The sequence below is a fragment of the Dipodomys spectabilis genome, unplaced genomic scaffold (genome assembly GCF_019054845.1).
Source record: "Dipodomys spectabilis isolate Male_0828 unplaced genomic scaffold, ASM1905484v1 ptg000001l, whole genome shotgun sequence".
Lineage (NCBI taxonomy): Eukaryota > Metazoa > Chordata > Mammalia > Rodentia > Heteromyidae > Dipodomys > Dipodomys spectabilis.
The window spans coordinates 27,504,648-27,528,468 of record NW_024870678.1 but is presented as its reverse complement, the minus strand read 5'-3'; the positions used below and the strand labels follow the sequence as shown (position 1 = coordinate 27,528,468).

Below are 23,821 nucleotides of genomic sequence, written 5' to 3'. Positions count from 1 at the left end.
GAAGAAGTATATTAAAAGGGAGCCTTTTTTTTTTAAACAAAGTTTGGCCCAGTAGAAGTTCAAATTTTGGATTAGATTTATCTACCTGGGATATGGGTTTTTTGCAGGGAGGGCAGGTAGTGGCTTTGTAGTTGCTAGGCAAGTGCTTCAGGTATTCCCTTAACCCCCTTTTGCTTTTGCTTTTTGTAGATAAGAGTCTCACACTTTTTCCCAGGCTGGCCTCAAAGTATGACCCTCTCATCTGTTTCCTAAATAGGTGGGATTACAGGCACTCACCACCAAGCTTAGCCTGGCATATGGCTTTTTGCAAATACATCTGTCTTTGTCTAATAGGTAGGCAAACTGTACTCATGTTAACTATGTCCCTATAATACATTTTCTGAAATTCTTCACATAACTTTGATTATAGTGTTGGGCACTTTGAGTAGCAAAGAGAGACTGATGTTGAAGTGTTCATGGAAGGGACTTAGTCTTGTGCGATGGTTCTTTGGCTCATTGACAACTTCTCGTGAGCCATTCATTCTCTAGGGAATAAACACATCTCAAACAACAGAGTCCTAATGACAATTCTTAGATTTCTCTAGAGGTGGGAAAGAATTTATGAATGAATTGTCACTTCTTTCTTGCAATCTTCCAGCAAAGCTAGAAAACATCATTAATCCAAATGTGCCAGTCATCCTTAAGATCTGAGAATGACAGACAAAAATCATACACCAATTTAAACAGTGTGTTCCAAGGAGCGATAGGATGGCATTACATAGGGCAAAGTGTAAAATATATTTTCTTATACAAAATCACAATTTTTAAAGTATAGAAGAACAAATTTGAGGGAACCCATTACACGTGAATATACATAAAGCTTCCAGTAAAATAGCCTCAAAATGTTTTTTTTTCTTGAAAAAAAGGACTCCATTTTCTTTCTTATCCAATGTTTCTCCAGAAGAATATCATAGGAACCACTTCCTCACTATCACTGCAACATGCTTTGTGTTTGTACCTGTAAAATTATGCATCGTTTAAACTGGTGTATGATTTTTGTCTGTCATTCTCAGATCTTAAGGATGACTGGCACATTTGTTTTTTTCTACTGTCACAGCCCAAGGATATGTCACTGAGCAAGAAAAAAAATCAAAGTGCTACCAAAACATTAAAAAAAAAACACCCAGAAACCTCAAACAGGAAAAAACAAACTATTGAAGAATCTTAAGTAGAGGGATTGACATGACAAAACTTGCATTTAAAAACAAATTCTTTGGCCAAGTGAAAAATGGACGGGAGGCAGTATGAGTATGCTCAGTGGTGTGGAGCACTAGGGAACACATGAAAGAAAGCAGAGAAGGTCATAGAAGACCACACCCACCCCCCCCAACTACTGACCACCAGCCAACCACAACCAAGAACCATGTAGTGAAAAAGTAAAATAAAATTTTGGCCAGAGAGGGGCTGGCAGCTAGGTAGAATTTATACTATAATGGCTGAAGGAAGGTCAACTGTTCTGTCATTCCAGGTACATGGAATTTTCTTTGGTTCACTGAGGGTGGATTTTCCTCTTTTGCTTCTAGGCCATACTTTTTTTCTCCCCGGGATATGCTATTCTAGATTTTCAAAGGCTAATTCCTATCTATCCTCAAAGGAGTAGCTTATATGTGACTTCCTCTGTGTATCTTTCCTCTGGGGCCACTTACTATTTTTTTTAATAAGCAGTCCCTATCAATTCAAATATGAGTGCTTTGGATTTCCTCGTATTCTTAGATTACTCTAGAGGCTGGAAAGAATTTCTGAATGGTCACTTCTTTCTTGCAGTCTTCCAGCAAAAACATCATTAATCCAAGTCTTAGGACTAAGAATCCATTGTTTACCTCTTCCAATTTAGCACAATGTCCGTCACATGCTTGGCTCTCAATAGACATTTGTTTAAGAAAATTAATTGAGAAACAAGAGAAGGGGTGACACGGATCAAGATTCACTGTGCTCATAAACCAACATGTAATATTGACACGCATATTACCTGACCCCTGACCTCATTCTCTACTTTCCTCTTTGCTTACTAACCCAGCCAAAGTGACCTCTCTCAGTATCAACAACTTCACCTTCAAATTTTCCCTTCACACTGCCACCTAAGTGACCAGTCCCTAGCCATGATTTCTGCCATTGTCAGAAGTTTATTTCCATGATTGGAAAACAGTAGAAGGGGTGATATTGATCAAGACATACCATTCTCATAAATTGACTTGTCAATTTGAAGCCTTTTAGCACAGCTACTGAGAGATAATAAACAGAACAAGAAAGTTAACTTTGTCATAGATCAGCAAGTACCTGCTATCTTAGACTATGGGAGAATATTATAATAACAGTAATCAAGATGATTGCTTCTCAGACTTTGAAAAGTACTAGGGAAACGAGTCTACTGAACCATGTGAAATCAGAGCTTTCCACGATGATTTTAGGCACATTCTCATTTGTTTCAAACAAACAATCTTTTGCCTTTAAATTCTATGGACTCTTGGGCTATGAACTTAAGTCGGTGCAGGTATAGCTTTGTTTGAAGTGTTTACTATTTTCAACCAATTTTTATTAGGTGCCTCCTGGGAGCCTTATATTGTTTAGTGCTGTGGGCGGGAGAGTGCCAGGAACTTTTCTTCCTGGCTATTGTGGCTGTGGAAACCATCCACTGAAGGTGAAGTTTGGCAGGACTGTAAAGATGGGTGGCATCAACCCTCTCATGCAGCCCATCAGAGAATATGTTCTGAGCTTCCACAGTGCTGCCCTAGTCCCAGAGACATCAAGAAGGCTTGCCTGAGGGAAACAGAGCGGCTGTAGTTTTGTTAATAAGCGAAGCTTGCTTTCTACTTGAGCTGTTTTTACTGCCTCAACTGGATCATCTCCCATACAGACATCAGTCAAGCAAGCGCTGTGGTCTGTGAGGTTTCTCGTACAAGCTCACCAGTGCTAGCTGCCAACTGAAATGAATCAGGCTGATGGTAGAAGAAACAATAAGGCTGAATTCAATTTTAGAGAAATAGACAATAAGGGCATATTATAAACAATTTGTGTGGTTACGACTGAGCTAAGTGTATGAAAGTGGTGTGTGTGTGTGTGTGTGTGTGTGTGTGTGTGTGTATGTGGGTATGCATGTGTTTAGTATCCATACAACATGCACAATATATTTATTTTCCCTACTTAGCTTTCATTTATAATTCACATATGATCACAATTTCTCTTATTAAGCAATTTGTCTTTTATGTTGACTCTGATTTTGATTAATATCATGTCCAAAGATAACCCTTAGGATCATATAGATAAGGAAGGTCTCTGTGTTCTCTAAGATTATTTCAAGTATTGAACTTTTTCTTGTTTTAAATAGTAAAATGAGAGGGCTTTGAGAACAGAATCTGGACAAAAAAAGCACAGGACGACAACTAGTTTTGAAATCATTGGCAAAAGTAGATAGGGAATTATGGTAATGTACTATAGAGCAGCTGAACTAAGCCTTGGGAATCAGAGTAGGTTTCCCCAAGAAAGAGATAGGAAGGCTGGAAACCCAAAAGAGAAGTTCAAACTGGAGCTAACAATGACAGAAGTCATAGTTGGGGAATGATGGTTTGGATGATAGCATGGAGGAAGTTATTGATCATCAGAGAAAAGGTCACTTTGGCTGGGTTAGTAAAGAGGAAAGAAGAAGGGGATGAGATCAGTGTCAGGTTACACAGGGGTACCTAACCCATGTAAGTAGTTTTTGACTTAATCCAATGAAGCAATGAGAACTCATTTATACTCTTGGAGCAAAGGAATGAAGTCCTCACATTAAAAAAATCATCCAATAAACTGTAGATAATAGTTCTATGTAGTTATTGAGGAAAAGATAGTGTGGGCCATGATGCTGGCTGTGGAGACAGAGCAAAGCTTGAAGATTCTTAAAAGTATCTTGGAGGTAAAGAGATCAGAAACTGGTGGGTGACTGGCTGCCTGCCATTGTTGGCCAAGAGAGACGGATAGAGAGATGGATAGTGTTCTGGCATGTATAAGTGGGTAGGTGATTTTACTAGGTGGATCTAGGTTTGGAGGTGGAATAGGAAATCAGGTGTGGCACAAGGTTATTTTGCAATTGCTAAGCAAGTAGATATGGCACAGGCTCAGGAGATTTGGGCTAAAGGTCTGAGGTGGAGATACTTCAATAATGGAAGGGGCAGGTTGATTGAGGGAGAATGGGTAGCAGCAGAAGCAGAGTCAGGGCGGGGCTTGGAAGAATTATAATATGACGTTTTGGGTAGTGGGAATAAGAAGATGAGAGGGATCATCATGTCATGCTGGGAGAGGGAGATGGTTACATAACCAAAGGCAAGAGAGTGTTTTGGTAAGAGGAGGATAAAATGCCAATTGAGAAGATGCCAACGAACAATCTTACGCAAAACAGAGTCTCTGGTGACATCTGTAAAAGGTTATGCTACAGCAATGAAGCTTAAGCCATACTCGAGTGCTTTACATATATTCAATGAACATTATTCTAAGAATCACAATAAACTTATGAGACAGGTACAATGATTCTCCCACTCTACAGATGAGGACATGTACTGACCCAAGGTTATATGACAGAAGAAGAATTCAGGACCAGGCAGTCTGGCTCATGAATACATTCTTTCAACTATTACATTATCTGGTCTGTGACATGTGTAAGTTGAGTTGTGAGAATGGAGACGATGTACATGAACTTGGCTGCATTAAAGGACACAGAACAGTAGCTGGATGTCAAAGAGAAGGATTGGCCAATAGCAGAAACTGCTGCAAACTGGAGATGAAGACTGGAGGGTGTTCAGATCAGGAAGTAAGGTTGAAGGTGGAGAAGAGGGAAGTGACAATCAACAGATGAGGACCCAGAAGAGCTGGGGGTCATGGCAGGCACAGAGGAGGACACTGTAGAAATGTGTACAAAGCCATCTTATGGTGGGAGACAGGATGGCTGCAGGAAGTATGGTTGCAGGAGGAGCTTGAATGAACTCCCCTTTAATGTCTTGACTTTTCTTTGTGAAATACAAATTGGGCCATCTTCCCAGAGGCCTGGGGAGGGTGAGGTGGAGGGAGAGGAGTGGACAGAAATGCCCACATGGAGAAACTGCCACAGAGCATCGAGGACACAGCAGCATGGATTCTGGTGACCCCAGAAATTGGAGAGGAAAGCAGCGATAGTGTTAGGTAGTGGGAGGAAGTTGGAGGGTGTGGGAAGGGTCCTGATTACATGATTCCAGGGTGGGAATCATGGTTAGCAGCCACAGGGAGGGAAAATGTCTAGTTCTTCAGGTACTCACAGAATGTCTGAGAATCAGCTCCTGGGGGAGGGGGAGTAGAAGGAGATGGAACTTCCAATAATAAATACTGGGACTCCAGATGAATTGTAAACCAAGGCCTTTTCTGCCCAGATGCAGATGTAAGAGACTGATTTGACCTATACCCCAGTAGACAAGCTACACTCTCAGCTGGTAAGTCCTCAATAGACTTCCTGCTCCTTGATGAGAAAACAACACACTCTTAACAGAGAGCTTGTAAAAACAAGCAGATTTGAATAATGGGAAAGCAATGACATTCTCAATGCTCAGGGGAAATGCAGAGCTTCAAGAATAACCTAACATAGAACCCATTAAAACACTGCGGAAAAGTCTTTAAATGTTCTTAATAGGTTTTAAGAAGTCACAATCCCCAGGAAGCAGGAATAACACCCCGAAGATGAAGAGAGGATGATTCAATGAACATAAAGTTGGTGGGGAAGAGAGAGAAAGAAAATGGAACTTTCTTATGGAATCTCATCAGATTCCATTTTTGTCACTAGAAGGAAGAAAGAGATATTTTCATTTTCTGAATGTCCCCATGTTAAGTTTTACAAGTCTGTGAAACGGGCCTTCTTCCTGTCTTATATAACATAAAAATTAGTCAAAGACAGGATAAGCAATAAGCTCATAGGGCCCAGAAAAAGGGAAACTGAGAAAGGAGTGGCTAAATACAATAACCTGGACTTCTGTCCCCTGGAGTAAGCTGTTAACAGTTCTCTGGTGACTCAGTATGCTGGTGATGAGCTCAATACCAATGGCTGATACACTGAATGCCAATTATGTGATGGGAATCATCTGTCCAGTTTTCTGATTCTCAGAGCCATCCTGCCTGGTAACTCCTTTTATCCTCTTGTTCAGATGGGAAAACTGAGGTCCGCAGTGTTTTTCTCCCATTGCTGCAAAAAATACATTACAGCCAACTCCAGTGGCTTATGTCTCTACAAATTTATTTTCCATTCCGTAGGGAACAGCTTTAGCATAGATCTTGCCGGGCTGAAGTCAAGATGTCAGCAGGGCTGTGTGTTTCTTTCCTGGAGGTTCTAGAGGAGCATCTATTTCCTTCCCTTTTCCAACTTGTAGAGACAGTCTATAGTCCTCACAATGATTCTTCCTCTGTCTTCAAAACTACCCATGCTAGCAAAGGTCAAAAGCTATGTACATATGACCATATAAGATGATGCTAAGAGAAAGGACCCCAAGATAGAGACACAAGAGGTTTTATCTTTGTTGCTGTAGTTTTTAATGTACTTATAATGTACTATGTGATTTTTTGTTTCTTTTGTATGTTCTTCCCCCATGGTATAACCCCTGTTTTCACTGTATTTGATTTCAGTGTCCTGCATCTTGTATATACATTTTTCTAATTTGGGGAGGGGAAGGGAAATAACAAAACGCTGAAACAAGGATACGGGTTGATCCACTGTAACAATGAGATGTACAAGACATTTTGTTGAAAATGAACTTTATAACTTCGGGCGGGGGGAGGGTGGGAGGAGTTGGGGAGGTGGGGAGGGAAGGGATGGTAGGGGAAAAACAAAGGAGGGGGCAACAATGCTGGATAGGAAATGTACTCATTAACTTACTTGTGTTACTATAACCCCTCTGTACAGTATCTTTACAAAAAAATATAAATTAAAAAGAGAAAAAAAGCTACCCATGCTAGCTTGAGTATTGTGCACATTATATCTGTCAAACAGTTCCTTTACAGTCCCATCTCTCTCTGTCTACTGCTGTAGTAGGATTGCCACATCTAAAGACTTCTGTAACTAGATCAAGTTCTCCTGCAACATGCAAGCTAATTTCATCAACCCAAGGTCCTTAACTTCATTCCATCTGCAGAGGAACTTTTATTACACACAACTGTAAGAGATGACATTTTCTGGGGAAAGAGTGAGCATTATTTTCTCTCATACTAAGGCTGAAATTTATTAAAGAGTCTGTAGTGTATGGATTTTTTTTTTGTTGTTGAGAATTCCAGTTACTAGCTATTTGAAATGTACCCAGAGTCCTGCCACTATCATTTCTACCACTGGCACCCAGAGCACTTTGTCCATCACCAGGATTACTTCTACAACCTCCCATCCACCTTTTCTTCCGATCCTATCTTTGCCTGGAGTCCACACAGAGCTCAGCAGCAACAGGGATCCTTTCAAAACATCTTAGCTCATGTCAATTCTTGGTTCAAACTTTCCAGTGCCTTCCCATTGCACACTGGCCACCAAGCTGTTACAATGGTCTCCCAGGCCCAATGTGATCTTCCCCGACCCCAGGAGTCTCTGAGATTCTCACTTGCTCTGTTACAACATGCTGGCTTTCTGCTTTGCTCTCATACCAGGTTTATTGCTGAAGTCTCAGTGGAGGGAGCCTTGCATCTTCATTCTACCATGCGCTCCAGTTCTCTGAAGAAGAGAGCTCCTCCTGGTTCTTGGGTGTCTTTTCCTTGTCCAAAGGGTTAGTTTATGGAATAGGAGAAGGATAAATGTCTTTTGACTTCATTGCTCGTGGTTGTGCAGTGCCCTTGCTTTGCTCACAAAATCCCACTTCTTACATGTTAATGCCAAGGAGCCTGAAGGGCAAATGCTCACTTCTGCACAAGGTGCGTATGTGTGAAGGCTTCTTTCTGCACTGTCCAGGTGTAGGGTACACGGCTGGCTTCCTTGACCTTTGCAGCACTTCCTGACCTCTGTTCTTGGAGGATTGTCTGCAGTTTCCTGCTGCTGGCTAAGTTGCACCCAGGGATTGTGTTTCCAGTGTGGGCGACCAAGTCAGCTCAGCAGCAAGCCTCCCTGTGTGTCAAAGAGATCCACAAGGAATTCTCTGTTCTCTCTTGAAACACCAGCTTTTTATAAAATTATGCTCTCAGCTTGTATCAATGCCAGAAAAACTTTCAAATACTATTATAGATGCAAAATTCAAAAGAATAGGTAGTTATGGTATGGTGAATGGTTCAAGTTGAAAAAAAGAGATACGTTCCTCTGGTCAAAGAACAACTATATGTTGGTGGGATTTGTTTCACTGGTGAAGAAGCACCCAGTTAAATTAGAGAAAAGAGGCCTTAATGTTGTCTAAATGCTTATTTTTCCTGCTAAAAGTTTTACTTACTCATGACTGAAAAATATTTCTCAGATTTCTTAATTTTTAGATATTCTGTGTGTTTTTTTTGGTCAGTCGTGGGGCTTGAACTCTGTGCTTGGGTGCTATCCCTCAGCTCTACAGCTCCAGGCTAGTGCTCTACCACTTGAGCCACAGTGCTACTTCTGATTTTTGGATATTGTTATTTGTGTTTTCCAGGATGTTTCAATTTAAAGATAATGTATGCAAATGGAAATAATTTATGTGAGAAAATATAGGAAAGTTTCCATAAGAAAACAAAAATGCACAATGGTATCACTAAGGGGTAATAAAGTTTGGTGCAAGGTAGAATTCAGATATGAGACAATTTAGAATTACATCATCAAAAAGGTCCTACTTTATTTTTAATTTTCTCTGTCTTCTTCATGGGAAATTTATTCAATAAATACTTTTGGGAGAATGCAACCTGGAATATAGACAATAGGAAATGGTCTATATTTTTATATCCTTTCCCTTATTTGCAATAATTAGTATACATTTAGGATAATCTTATCAGATAAACAGAAAAGCTCAAAAGCTATGTATATATGATCATATAAGATGATGCTAAGCAAATGAACCCTAAGATATGGACACAAGGGTTTTTTTTTTTGTTTTTAATGTACTACGTGATTTTTTTCTTTTGTATGTTCTTCTTTCTATGGTATATCCCTGTTGCCACTGTATTTGATTTTGGTATCTTGCATCTTATATATAGATTTATCTAATTTGGGGAGGGGAGGGAATAACCAAATGCTGAAACAAGGTCACAGGATGACCCATTGCAACAATGAGACTCACAATACACTATGTTGGAAGTGAACTTCAGCATTGTTTTTGATTTTTAAACCAAAGAGTATAAGATGATATTTAAAAAAGCATTTAGCACAATGTCTGTCTCCAAAGAATAGCACTCATTACGATCCTTGATAATCACTTTTTCATTATTGACCATGAGGATCTCTGTGCATGAGATAATAAGCATCCTCTTTTATGACAGAGGTTCCTACAAATAGGGTGCATATATATGTGTGTGTGTGCATATATATGCACATATATATACACACATATATACACATATATGTCATATATATATATATATGTATATATATATGACAGGAGTCTATGATAGTCCACAGATGACCAGCATGAGGAGGACTAACATGGATTTGGGAAATGGACCAGTGAGGTGGACCAATGAGACACCTGGAAGTATGGGTGTCTCGCCCTTACTTTCTCGACTCATGATCCAAATGTAGGAAATGAATAGAATTAGACAGGGAGAGAGACTTGTGAGAATGGCTAGCCAGTGAGAAGCCAAGAAAAGCAGACAAACAGCTTGACCAGCAGCCCCAAGCTATAGAGTTGACTCAACCTTACTCAGAGTTGTTAAGGAGATCTGTTTATGTTATAATTCGCACACGATAAGAAGGCTTTCTTCCGTCTTGGCATGAGGTTCTGGAATGTCCAGTTACAACCCTGGTATGCTATCAAAAGATGTCATATCCCAAACTTCTCCGTGTTGTGTCCCTGGCATGTCGGCCCTGAGACAGCCTGGAAAGGAACGAAAGCTAGTGCTTTTTTGATAACAATTAAATCCTTGGATTTATATAATGTGACATGATGCAAGGGACATTGTTTAGCTCTTGGCATAGCTCGGAATGCCGAGGGCAGAACACCAAAGGAAAAAGTTGACTCTGAAAGCGTTCTCAGAACAAATCTGAGGGAATTCGCTTGGTGAATGCAAATACATGTCCAAACAAGTTACTGCTTTGCGGAGGGAGAACATGGGGCTGGCAAGCTTCACTTGGCATGAAGAGTGTGAGTCATGCTTCATTTTAATGAGGGATCTTGGGGGTCTATAATGAGCACTGTGCGGGATTTCCCATGTGTCTCCTTGGAACATGGACTGATTGTACATACAGGGGAAACCAGGCCATCAGAAACAATACAGTTCCTCCATTCTCTGGGGTTCTGCAAGTTAATTTAATAGCATAGAAATGAATTCTCAGAAATATGCCACAGATCCCAGAGGGAACAACATGGCTGTTGTGTAGAGTAATGTCTGTATTTGGGGTTGGGGTTACTGGATGAGAGAATTTATGTATATATGTATGTATGTATGTATGTATGAATATCAGGGCCTAGGTACCGTCCCTTAGCTTTTTCTTGCAAGGCTGGACACCCTACCACTTGAACCACAGATCCACATATGACATTTTGCTGGTTAACTGGAGATAAAAGTCTCACAGATTTTCTTGCTTGGTGCTGGTTTTGAACCACAATCCTTAGATCTCAGCCTTTTGGGCAGACAGGATTATAGGCATGAGCCATCCGTTATTTTGTTGTTGTTGTTGGTTGTGGGGCTTGAACTCTGGGCCTGGGCACTGTCTCTGTGCTCTTCAGCTCAAAGTGAGTACTCAACCACTTGAGCCTCAATGCCACTTCCAGTTTTCTGGTGGTTAATTGGAGGTAAGAGTTTCATGGGCTTTCCTTCCCTGGGCTGGCTTTGAACTGTGATCATCAGATCTCAACCTCCTGAGTAGCTAGGATTACAGACGTGAGCCACTGGTCCCCAGCTCCATCCGTTATTTTTAAACTTTGTAAGCATCCCTGGAAAGATCATGTCATTTCACTTTTTGATTATTCCAAAAGGTGACAGTCATTGACTTATAAGTTTGTAGGTATAAAGCATCTAAGCTCATTTTAAAGCACAGCATTGGTCACATTTTTACCTGTGAATACTAATCATCTGGCTTTCTTTATCACAGAAAGTCAATACTTAAGATTTCAAGGAGGAAGAAAGTCCTAAACCCTAGAGAATGGTTCGAGAAACAAACTCTGCCCTACTCCTTGCAAGTGGTCTTTCCGTGGGTTGGTGAACTGGCAGATAGATAGGCTCTACTGCGTGTTCTTTCTGCAGGGCCTTCTTCAGCACGTTCCTAAGATCCAGCCACGTGGTATAACTTCCTCAGCAGATACTCTTTCTGCTTAGCTCCAGGACATCATGTGATTGCTCAGGCAAATAGTCTGTAAAGTCCTGTACTGGATACCTTATCTTGTATTTCTAGGCTGGCTGGAGCAAAAATGCTCCACGGAGACAGGACTTCCCAAAGCTTTGGGCTTTTGGCAGGATTAAATGCAGTTGTGGGTGTTTGGGAAGGACATCATCCAGTCCTTCAGGCTAAGAGGAGGGGCGGGGTGGTGACCCATAACTCAGGACAAGAGTCCCAAGAGGTGGGCATGCTGGTGGGAGGGACCTTCTCCATGTGGGTTAATACATCCAAGAGGGTTTGGAATTCTAAAAAGAAATAAGGAATCTTCACATTAAGATAAGGAATTTTGAAATGTTAAAGCATGATAAAACTGAAATTAAGATGAAGTAAGGTTGGCAGGAAAAAAAAAGTCTTAATCAGATAAACCTTGCATCTCATTCTTAAGATGACCCTTGTCATACCCAACAGGCCATGTGGAAATTTCTTCTGGTTTATTTACCCCCAATATTCCACACATAAATACAATCTATATGGAATAGCTAATTCTGGCATTGGTTTGAAACAGATCCATACAAATGTACATTTTTACTTGTTTCCTATTAAGTGTAAGGTGTTCGTTCCAAGAAGCCATTTTCTCTTTTTGCATTTGTGTTTGCTGCAACTCTCCCATCCCCCAATAAAAGCAGCAGCAACAACAACAACAAATGCTATGCAAAAAACAAAAAAAGCCCTTAAGCTATAAAATGCGTATCCAAGAAAAACATTTAGTTTGAAAAAGAGTTGAAAAATGTACCCTTGGAAGAACCACTGCTTACATGGGATTGTTCAACAAATTCCTGCTGTGTGAGGTTTGGCATATACTTTCTAAAAATATAAGCATCTGGGGAAACGAGACAAAGCCCAGGTCTTGGACCAAATGAGGCACGCAGTGTGAATCTGTTAGTGATTATATCAATATTGCAACATGTGCCCGAATTTAGCAGTGCAGGATAGGAAAGCCCAGCAGGCATGGTCCTTACCATAATATATAGCCCACAGAGAAGGTGCAGATGGCAGTCAGTCCGCTGCTCCTGCTGGGATACTGATGGTGTGAGGTCCTCATCTCGATTAATATAAAAGGCAAAACGGTTGTGTGCTGAAAAAGAACAGACAGTAGGTGACACAGATTCTCATCATCACCTTTCTTCCTGGTTTTCTTTCCGATGGGAGAGGCAATAGTGTGCATTTGCAGGAAGAGCCATAGCAAGAAGCAGTTATATGGCTCACCAAGGAGGGAGAATGGACAGGAAAATGTGTCTTCTTGCAATTGCTGCATAGTATTTTCCTCTGTATTTTATTTCTTTACCACAACAGGCAATTTTAAAAGCCTTAGGAAGATGTATAGCAGAAACAAATAATTAGAACAAAAGGAAAGAATAAAAACAACCACAATAACATTCTGGTGTACGTACTATTCTCTTACTCCTTGTTCATATCAGGGATACATCGTTAACAATGGACTGGGAAGGAAATTTTGGCTTTGGTTTTTATCATGGCCTGAGAATTTTTGATATGTCATGTTAGAAATTCTTCAAGAGCATCAACTCTGATTATAGCTGCTTAAAACTTTACTATGTGGATACGCTACAATTTTACTCAACCAATTCTTGTTCTTGAGCATTAAGTACTGAAAGTTTCTCAGAATATTAATTAGAAATGTCATGATAAACACTTATATCGGAATGCTCATTTCCTTAGAGTCAAAAAGTTATGAAAATTTCAATGCTACCAGGTGTGTCAGTATCAGGTTAAGAAACAACATTGTGCTGGGCACTGATGACTTATGCCTGTAATTCTAGCTACTCAGCAGGCTGAGATCTGAGGATCTCAGTTCAAAGCCAGCACAGGCAGGAAACTCCTTGAGATTCTTATCTTCGATAAACCACTTGAAAACTGGAAGTGGCGCTATGGCTCAAGAGGTAGAGCGCTCACCTTGAGCTGAAGAGCGCAGGGACAGTGCCCAAGTCCAGAGTTCAAGCCCCATGACAGACTAAAAAAAAAAAAAAAAAAAAAAGAAAGAAAGAAACAACTTTGTTATTCAGAAGACTGAGATCCAGGCGGTTGTGCCTGAAGACCAGTATGGGCAAATAGTTCACAAAAACTCATCCTAACTGATATAAAAGCTGGGTGAGGTGTTACACGTCTGTCATCCTAGCTACTGTGGAGCCCTCCCAGAAACACAATGACAGCCAAAGGGCTGGAGGCAAACTTTACATGGTAGAGTGCCAGCCTAGCAAATTCAAGGATCTGTTTCAATCCCCAGTACACACACACACACACACACACACACACACACACACACACACACACACACAGAAAGAGAATGTTAAATTTACTTCTGTGAAGGTTGTGCATAGATTTAGATATGATGTCTACAAGTGTAATCTAACATTACTTTTTGTCTTTTCCCAATCCAATGGTTACACCAAACACAGTGGACCAGGATGGAAATGAGATGTGTCATATTCAGAGGGTAAGAAGAAAAGAATGCCAAATGCTTAAATCCTTAAAATCTAAAGAGTATTTAGACTGACTTAAGGGTCTATAAGCTTCTTAGATAAAACTGGGTCAGGATATATGTATGTATATTATACACACATCCACGTATTTATATACTTCTTTCTTGACACAGATGGAAGAACTGAAAATGGAGTCACAAAGAGGTCTGAATTATATGGAACATCTTCCAAACAACTATGAAAGAATCCTTGTTCTACTCTTTTAAAAAATACCTTTTTAATTGTAAATATACTGTACAGAAGGGTTACAGTTACATGAGCAAGGTAATGAGTATATCTTCTATCAAGCACTGCTGCCTCCTCCTTTGTTTTTTCCCTTACCATCCCTGCCCTCCCACCTCCACAACCACATTCCCCCCCATTCCCCCCCCCGCGACCCCCCCTCCCCACCAATTGTAAATTTTCAACATAGTATCTTGTACATCTCATTGTTACAACCTGCATCCCTATTTAAACATTTTGTTTTTTTTTCCCTTTCTCTCCCCAAGCTAGAGAAGTCCATATATAAGATACAAGCACGACATCAAATACAGTGAAAACAGGGGTTATACAATGGGGGAGGAACATACAAAGAAACAAAATCTTGGTTCTACTCTTGCTGTAATGTTTTCATATATAAGGAAAACATAAGAAATTGGATTTAGAATTCTGTTAAATATTTTAGAAGAATGGGAGCAAGTGGGCAGGTAAAAGACCTGGTGGGAATATCAAGCTAAATATCTTCCAAGCAATTGTTTATGCTTACAGAGAAAACAGAAAGACATGATTTTCTAAGCAATATTAAGATTATGGACATTCTGGGCCTCAACCTTTTCCTCTTGATAACTGTCCTGATTAACAGATCATTAGTAATTTGAATGTGACATTGCAAGGATGCCAGGTGAGTGATTCTACAGTTGGCTTGCTTTATAGTTCTTCATTTTTAAATCTTTGTTACTATTACAATTGTTTGGAAACAGCATCATTAGCTCTGTAGGGAGCCATGCAAAGCACATATGTGTGCAAGGGAGAGAAAACACATTTTTAGTATTGGCTTTAGTTGCCTCACATGACACTGACTGGGAATTTAACCAACAATCGGAGATGTGAACAACAGTTCTACAATGTAAAGTTAAAATGCATAGCGACATAAGGCTAGGTCTTATTAAATTATACGTAAAAAAATATCCCTGCAAATCGAACTTTTACACTGAAGATCATATTGTTTTGGATGGCTTATGTGGGTTCTCAAGGAGTGTTGTTATTTTTGGTTCATTAATATTAAGAAATTTCTAAGCCAGGTAACCAGTGGCTCATTCCTGGAACCTGAGCTACTCAGGAGGCCAAGATCTGAGGATTATGGTCTAGGTGGCAAAGTCCATGAGATTCTGACCTTCATTTAACCAGCAAGAAGCTGGAAGTGGGGCTGTGGCTCAAATGTTAGAGTTCCAGTCTTGAATATAAATTATAAGCTAAGAGACAGCACCCAGGTCTTGAGTGTAAGCCCCAGCACTAGTATGGAAGGAAGGAAGGAAAGAAGGAAGACTAAATGAAAGAAAGAGAGAGAGAAAGAGACAGAAAGAAGGAAAGCAAGGAAGGAAGGGCATTCCTAAACTCTACTTCTTCTTTGATCCAAAATGAGTAGAAAATAAGGTATTTTCAATAAATTTATATTAGTTCAAATAATCAACTTCAATATGGTTAGTTACTAGTTTTTTTTTCTGCTTAAGGCTCTCTACCACTTGAGCCACATTTCTACTTCTTAGTTATTACATTTTTTAATGTAGTCTACTGGCTGATTAACAGACGTTACACTTGACAAGGTTAGGATATATTTTGGTGATACCAAGTAGAAAATATCTTCAAAAAAGGGAAGCTCTTTCTAGTTTACTTCAACACTGGCCTCTCAACATAAAAAGGGGCAGCTTGGGCTGGGGAGGTGGCTCAGTGGTAGAGCACTTACCTTGCATGCACGAGGCCCTGGGTTCAATTCCTCAGCACCACACAAGCAGAAAAAGCTGGAAGTGGTGCTGTGGCTCAACTGGTAGAGAGCTAGCCTTGAGTTGAACAGCAGAAGGACAGTGCCCAGGTCCAGAGTTCAGGCCCCACGACTGGCAAAAAAAAAGGGGGGGGGCAGCTTGCTCCATCAGTAACAGGACCAGCGACATTAACTTTGTGTGGTTAGCTGCATATGTTCATAAATTGGCCAGTGGCAAACTTTCTCATGAACACAAAAACATAGAGTGCCTCCTCTAAATATTTATAATGCAAATTCTCTTTGCTAATAAAGGATATACATTGACAAGAGTAAATATAGTGCTAACTATTTATCACAAATCTAAATGTTGCCCTACATTAACCAAAGGACTTTTTGGTTTGTTTTGTGCTTGGTTTTGTACCAGTACTGGGGTGTTGTACTTTTGCTTAGCTTTTTCGCTTTAGGTTTGTGCTCTACCACTTAAGCCACATCTGTCTCCTTCTGGCTTTTTAATAGTTAATTGGAGATAAGACTCTCATAGACTTTTCTACCTGGCCGGCTTTGAACTGAGAGCCTTAGATCTCACCAAAAATAAAATTCTGAGACTCTGTATGTGTTAAGTACAGATGTTACTAAGTATGAGAGAGGCATTAGACACAGTGGTGTGAAATCGAAACTCTTCTAAATAGAATCAGAAGAATCAAGGATAACAAAGAGGGAATTAACTTTTTATTTTATGATTAGACATTAATTTAGGGTGATGTCTCTGTGCCACTTAAATGATCTCATGAAGCACTAGATTATCGCTATGGCTTGATTCTGACTGCCCCAAAGACCTCTGCGAAAGGACTGGTTTCTAGCTTGTTTTTAGTGGTTGTGGTCCTGTGGTGGTGGTGGTGGTGGTGGTGGTGGTGGTGGTGGTGGTGATGGTGGTGGTGGTGTGTGTGTGTGGGTGGGTGGGTGGGTGTCTTCATGCCATTGAGGTTGTTCCCTAAGAGGGAATCATGGGAAAATAGTCTGTCTCTCTTTTCCTTCCTAGCCACTAGGCAAGTGGCTTTATTTGCCACACACTTCTACACAATACACTGTTTGGAGCATGAGGTACAATTCATTTCTTGTTTGGAAGCAAAACCAGCTTTGCAAGGTGAGGCATGAGCAGCCTGGCTAGGTAATAAGGGGGCTGGAAACTCTATGTCTGTTTTTGCACATAAATAGAATATGGGCGGGCATGGGTGGGATTCTCACTGTAGCAGTGTATCTCATCACCAGGTGAATTTGTTCTTGTCTTCATGTGTATTAGACACCTAGGTCTTCTTACATCCTAGAACAATGTAATCTTAAACAACAGGAGGAGTGTGCATATGCACTTGTGTGTGTGTGTGTGTGTGTGTGTATGTGTGTGTACACCTGTGTCCTATCAGCAAGATGTGACTGGACATGTCTGGGAGGTCCACAAGAAATAAAAATCATATGAAAGGACTGCCCCGGCATATAAAAAGTTGTACACTCCAGACTGTAACTTGAACATCTTGTTTGTGTTTTTCCATTATCCTCTCCATCACCCATGTAATGGAAGGGATTTAAAAAGAATAAAATTTTATTTGGAAATAAAGCAAGAAGAAATTTCTAGTTTGAAAAATAAAACCCACTGCTTTAGTAAAATACGATATAAAGTGATAGAGAAGGTGACATCAGGAACATGGGAAAAGGGACACTTCCTGATCTGACCCCTGGCAGATGTCTGGGCTCCAAAAACAAGACCAGTGTTGAATGAACACAGCAGCCGTGGGTGGGGGCAGGCCCAGAGCTGAGGGGCATTTCTCCTCTTCCAGGGAGAGAACATCCCAGGCAATTTGAAAACAAAGTGATAGAGGCTCCGTGACAATTGTGATTTTTTTTTTTTTTTGCACAACTATTGGGGCTTGAACTCAGGGTCGGGTCTCATGCTCTTTTCTTAGCTTTTTTTTTTTTTGCTTAAGGCTGGTGCTCTGCCACTTGAACAATGCCTCCACTTCTGGCTTTTTGCCAGTTTACTGGAGTTAAAAGAGTCTCATAGATTTGTCAGCTAGGGCTGGTGTCAAACCCTGATACTCAGCCTCCTGAACAGCTAAGATTACAGGGGTGAGCCACAAGCATCTGACACAAATGTGAACTTTTAGCTCTGATAATCTGACATTCGTAGGACCTGGACAAGGTCAGGGAATCTTCTCACAGTAGTTGACCATGCCTTATCATCAGGTGAACACATTCCTGTCTTTTTGTTTGTCTGAATTTTTTTTTATCCATCCATCAACAGCTCAAAAAGCCACCTGATTTCTGCTTTCCTAGCAAAGATGTTTCTGTGTTTTAACTAAAAGAGGAGTACACCAGTCTCAACAGCTCCAGTATGTGTTTCTCCGCAAGTCCCATGGAGCTTCTGCCTGCCAGGCACCTCCCTTTCCCAAGGGCTGAGGTGCTTTGTTTGAGTGTGGTGATGCCTGTGAATATGATGTAGAATCCCTCCAGAAACTGCCAGAGCTCTTTCAATGGTGCCCTTTCGGCATGACATTAGCCATCTGTCCCTGATGACTGCCAAGTCGGCATGAATGGCTCTCACACAGGAGCAACCTCACATGCAAAAGGAAGCAAGGACCTCTAACCTAGGGTCAAAAAGGAGGTTTTGATGGAACAATTGTGTACTGAGGGTTAGAATGTTCTGCTTCCCAAAGCTCTGGATAACTGAAGTACTAAATTTAGGATCCATTCAGGTCTAACATTAGCTCCAACAACTCTTAGGATAGGATGTTAGTAATTAGACTAAATAAACACAATTCACATTCAACAAAGACACACAAATCTTTGCAATTAAGATTAAGCTCCGCACCGTAGAAACAATGACACTAGGAGAGTGTCTTGTTCGTGGACTCTTCTTTTTATATTTAAAAAGCATTTTTTTTTTTGGGTCCGGTCATGGGGCCTGAACTCTGGGCCTGGGCACTGTCCCTCAGCTCTTCAGCTCAAGGCTAGCGCTCTACCACTTGAGCCACAGCGCCACTTCCGGCTTTTTTCTTTTTGCTTATATGGTGCTGAGGAATCGAACCCAGGGCCTCTGGCATGCAAGGCATGCGCTCTACCACTGAGCCACCTTCCCAGCCCCTTAAAAAGCATTTTTAATGTGACTCCAAGGGAGTAAATATCTCTCACTGAATCTTCTTACTGACAGCATCGCCAGGTGCCAAGGGGCCATGGTATTGTTGAGAGGCTCGAGGCGCCAGGGTGCTGCTGGGAGACTCAGTGTGGGGGATGAATTTCCTCCCCAGCAGCTAAGGCATTCCTGTTTTGAATGTCCCATTTGGTGCCATAAAATGTAATGGTGATTTTTAAGAGAACTAAGGTTCACTTCTTCCATGAGCATTTCCCAGGAATAACTGAAGTTCTCAGAGAACAGATCCTCTCACTGCTGCCTCCAGAGAAACCAATGATGATTGCATGATGAACTCTGGGCAGACCTCAGATGCTGCAAGGACTGGAGATCTACTAGACTCTATTTGGCAGCAATGGCTCAAGGGAAGATTTCACCCTCAGTTATGACTAGGGGTGGAAAAATGGAAGAAAGGGGAAAGCTAGGAGTTCATTCACAAGGGCAAGAAGAAATAAAGTGTGGAAGGCACAGAAGGCTCCACCATGGAGACACCACCACTGCATGAGGAGAGAAGTCTAGATGGCAGAGGCCATTGGAAGGCAAATCAGGGAAGACCGGTATGTTCGTGTGCCCTGACTGGCTAAATGATTCCCATGCAGTTTAAGGGAAATACACTTGACATTAATAGGGAAAAGATTATGGGGGAGGAAGAGAGGAGGAGGGAGTGGTGTGGGGAGGAGGATGAATCTAGCATGTTGCTTTTCTCTGTCTTTGTTCCCTCTGTTTGTCCTTAATAAAAATAGGGACTCAGTTCTCTCCATGGCTTTCTTTTGGATCTGCCACTCCCTTTATCTACCTCTCTGACCTCCCACTCACGGTTTCCTCCTTTCTATTCTTTTTCCCACCTTTACTCAGCCAAGTACCATGGTATAAAATAAAATAAGGAAAAGAAAGAACAAAATGGCAACTTGTTGCTTTGGCAAGTATCCACTTGGTGTGTACACATGGGAAGGTGGCTTTATAAAGAAGTCTCTCCTGTTATTAACTGATGCACATGAATATGGAGTATATAGTAATAAGAGAGCTACTATTAAGTGAGCTGATAAATGCTGAATTTTTACTATTATATTTCATTCTCCATAGGAATCCTTATGAAGTATTTTCTTCACCTTCATTATATACATGTGGAAATAGTGGAATGGGACATTAACTTGTTGTAGGTAGTATAGAACTCACAAATGGTATAGCATTTGATTTCAGACCTACCAGATTCCAAAACCTGTGTTTTAAATGAGGTGTACTATTGTTCTCATGTTCTTTCTTTCCCATGTTCCTTCCTTCCCATGTCCCTCCCTCCCTCCCTCCCTCTCTTCCTTCCTTCCTTCCTTCCTCCTTCCCTTTTCCCCTCATAGATATTTTCTACATTTATGGAACATGTACTATGGTCCAAGTCACAAGCTCTTAGAATATATTGAAGAATACAGAAAAGATCTTTGTCCTTAGTGATTTGCTGTTTGGGGGAATGTATTTCAATTAGTCTGATAAAAACTCACCTTTGAAAAGACCCCATTCATTAGGACCGCACACATCATATCCTATAGTAAAATTACTTGCATAATTCATGCAAATAATGAATTTATTCTCTGAAATCTCTTACTCCATGCCAGGAGCTGAACTAAGCACTTTAGACAAAACCTTATTTAGTTTTATAGTAATCTTTTGGGTACTTAAAAAAAACCATAATCATCATCATCATCATCATCATCATCATCAATTCTATTTGATAGAAGTTAAGAAAATTACTCAGGTTTTTCCAACTGTAAGGTGATGAATTTGTGCTGACACTCGGCAGTTCAACTCTGAGTCCTCCTTTTTAACCCCAGTGCCTGCTTGCCTAAGGAGCCAGGATGGGAGAAGATGGGTGGGAAATCATATATATGGGAAGATTAACTCTCCTTCTCATGCTTGTGCCTGAAAAAAGGGACCTTGAGGGCTGGGAAGGTGGCTCAGTGGTAGAGCGCTTGCCTTGCATGCCTGAGGCCCTGGGTTCGATTCCTCAGCACCACATAAGCAAAAAGAAAAAAGCCAGAAGTGGTGCTGTGGCTCAAGTGGTAGAGCGCTAGCCTTGAGCTGAAGAGCTGAGGGACAGCGCCCAGACCCAGAGTTCAGGCCCCACGACCGGACCCAAAAAAAAAAAGGAAAAAGAAAAAAGGGACCTTGAAATTTCTTTCACACCCTCACCATTCAGGTTAGTGAATTCCAGGCTGAGGGCTGAATGTCTTTTACAGTTAAACATCAAGCCAATCATTATGTTCCTGTTGGAGTGCAAATCTCAGGGGACTGAGGACCTTATGAACCGAGGGGGAGGGAAAGTAGCCCCATGTCCTTGTTACAGAGAAAACCCCCTTTCTGAGATTTGTGAGTACTGACTTGTCTCTTCAATGGCCTACTCAACCTAAAAGTGTTTTGAAGGCATTTTGAGGGTAAGTAGAAGAGAGCTGGAAGGAAGAACATACAGAGAGAGAGAGAGAGAGAGACAGACAGACAGACAGACAGACAGACAGAGACAGTAATAGAGAAAGACAGAGAGACAGAGACAGAGACAGAGGGAGACAGAGAAGAAATAGGAGGCAAGAAAAAAGAGATATTGAGTTCAGTGATCCTGCAGTCAGTAATATTTAAAGCACTGAAGTATTTTAAAGATTATGAGAAAATAGGTAGAGTGTGGTAGCTCAAGCTTGTGATCCTAACTACCAGTCAGGCAGTAATTGGCAGCTTGTGGCTCTAGGCCAGCCTAGGCACATAGAGCATGAGACTCCATCTCAACTGATGGCTGGGTGTAGTGGTACCTGCCTGTTATCCAAAGCTGTGGGGGAACTTCAATGGCTAGGAGCTGTGGCTCATGTCTGTCATCTTAGCGAGAAAAAGCAGCACAAATACAAAGGCCATATTCTTGGCTTTCCAGGACATAAGGGACACTCTATCTTGAAAATAACTAATGTAACAAAAAGGGGCTGGTAGAGTGGCTCACGTGGCAGAGTAAATGCCTAATATAAGCAGGTCAGGAGTTCAAACCAGCAAACAACAACAACAACAACAAAAGAGAAGAAAGAAGGGTCTTGAGGTAATGACAAGTTTAGGTTGCAAGTATAAAAAAAAGGTGACATTTATGAACACTCTGAAATAAAAACAAAACTTAATAAGAAACTAGGATTTTTATACTCTTTACTTCTTAGGAAGTGCTTTCCCATCCAGATAGGCCAGCATCCCCATTCTTCAATGTCTGACCACTTGGTTCCCTTCTCTAAGATCATTCTATGAACTTAAAGGGAAGCCCAACTTCCTTAGTATAGTGGTGGTACTGGGGTTTGAACTCAGGGCCTTGTGCTTGCTAGGCAAGAGCTCTACCACTTGGGTCATGCTTCTCATTTTTTTTTTGTTTTTAGGTTGCTTTTCAGAAAGGGGCTTTATGGTTTTTGCCTATGTTGGCTGATCTTCCGACCACTGCCTTCTAATAGCTGTGATTACAGATGTGCACCATCATGCCTGCCCATTTTGTAGTCACTCTTTTAAACTTGTAGACCCACTACACTCCATGATTTTCTACCTAGCTATATAGCTCTATCTATATACATGATATAGTAGTTCCCCCAAAAATGCTAGAATTATACGAAGGAAAAATGACTCTGAGACCCTAATACCAAGGAAACATTTCAAGGAGAAGGAATAAAACAAATTGGTCACTATAGCCTCAACTTTTGTAAAAAACATAATAGTCTGACATTCTCTTAAGCAAATCTTATTTTTCTATTAGCTTTTCTTAGGGAAAAAGCCCTGTAATTTAAGAAGAAAGGAAAAATAAGTTCCCAGAATTCAAATGTAAGTAAATATAAAAGTCATTCGTCTTGAAGTAAAGGTTAGAGCTGTGTATGACAGAGAAGGAAGGCTACTTTGTCCCCTATCATACTCACATGGGAATAAGTCACCACATTAAAGCTATATATTCACAAAGCATAGGGAAGCATCATTTTTGAAGTAGAAATAGTAACCCAGTTCCATTGCTTTTGATAACATTGTCACAGTTCCTTATCACAGGGTAGAAGTGAATTCCAATGATTCTAGAGACACCTCAAATACAATGGTTCCAAATGGTTTTAATTTACCCTGGTTTATGATAAATAAATATTGTTTTGATTGATTGGCAAATGTCTATGAGCAGCAATAAGAGCAATTATGTTTGACATGGAGACATTATAAAATCTATAACCTAAACCTTTTAAAGCTTGATTTGAAATGTCAAATTTGACTTATGAGTTTGAGTTATAAGCCTGCTTCATGCAAAAAGCATTAGGTTAATCTGGAGCAAAGCACTATTGCCAAGCATGCACTGGCATAATTAATCAGGAATATTTCAGAAATGAATCATCTCCAAGAGATTATTGATTTGCTGTCATGACAAGTTTTTCTTAGGGGCTGTGCTGGGACTCTGGAGCAGAGATGCACTGGCATGTATTTTTCAGTGACTAAGCCTTGATCTGTCCTCCTGGATTCCTGCCTTCTTTGCACTGACATCTGCAAATACTCACACTTGACAGCCTCATGCCTGAGTGTGGTGGCTTCCAAGTTGATTAGGATTAGTTTAGAGGGATTTTGGAGTAGTCTCAGTATAATCGAAAGCAGAGAACCATGAGTTTCAAGAGAGTGGCATGCACCCTGCAAATGGCACTATATTAGTAGGGAATGTGAATGTTCACACA

At 40.7% G+C, this 23,821-nt stretch overlaps 1 protein-coding gene across 2 annotated transcripts in view; it reads right to left on the bottom strand.

Moving 5' to 3' along the window:
- The window catches only part of Aig1 (androgen induced 1), a 215,014-nt gene that overhangs the window by 29,056 nt on the left and 162,137 nt on the right, over window positions 1-23,821 (bottom strand). For both annotated transcript variants that reach the window (XM_042669087.1, XM_042669133.1), the window contains one exon: window positions 12,448-12,563. In XM_042669087.1, the coding sequence (XP_042525021.1) occupies window positions 12,448-12,563 (116 nt within the window). The remainder of the gene's footprint in view (window positions 1-12,447; window positions 12,564-23,821) is intronic.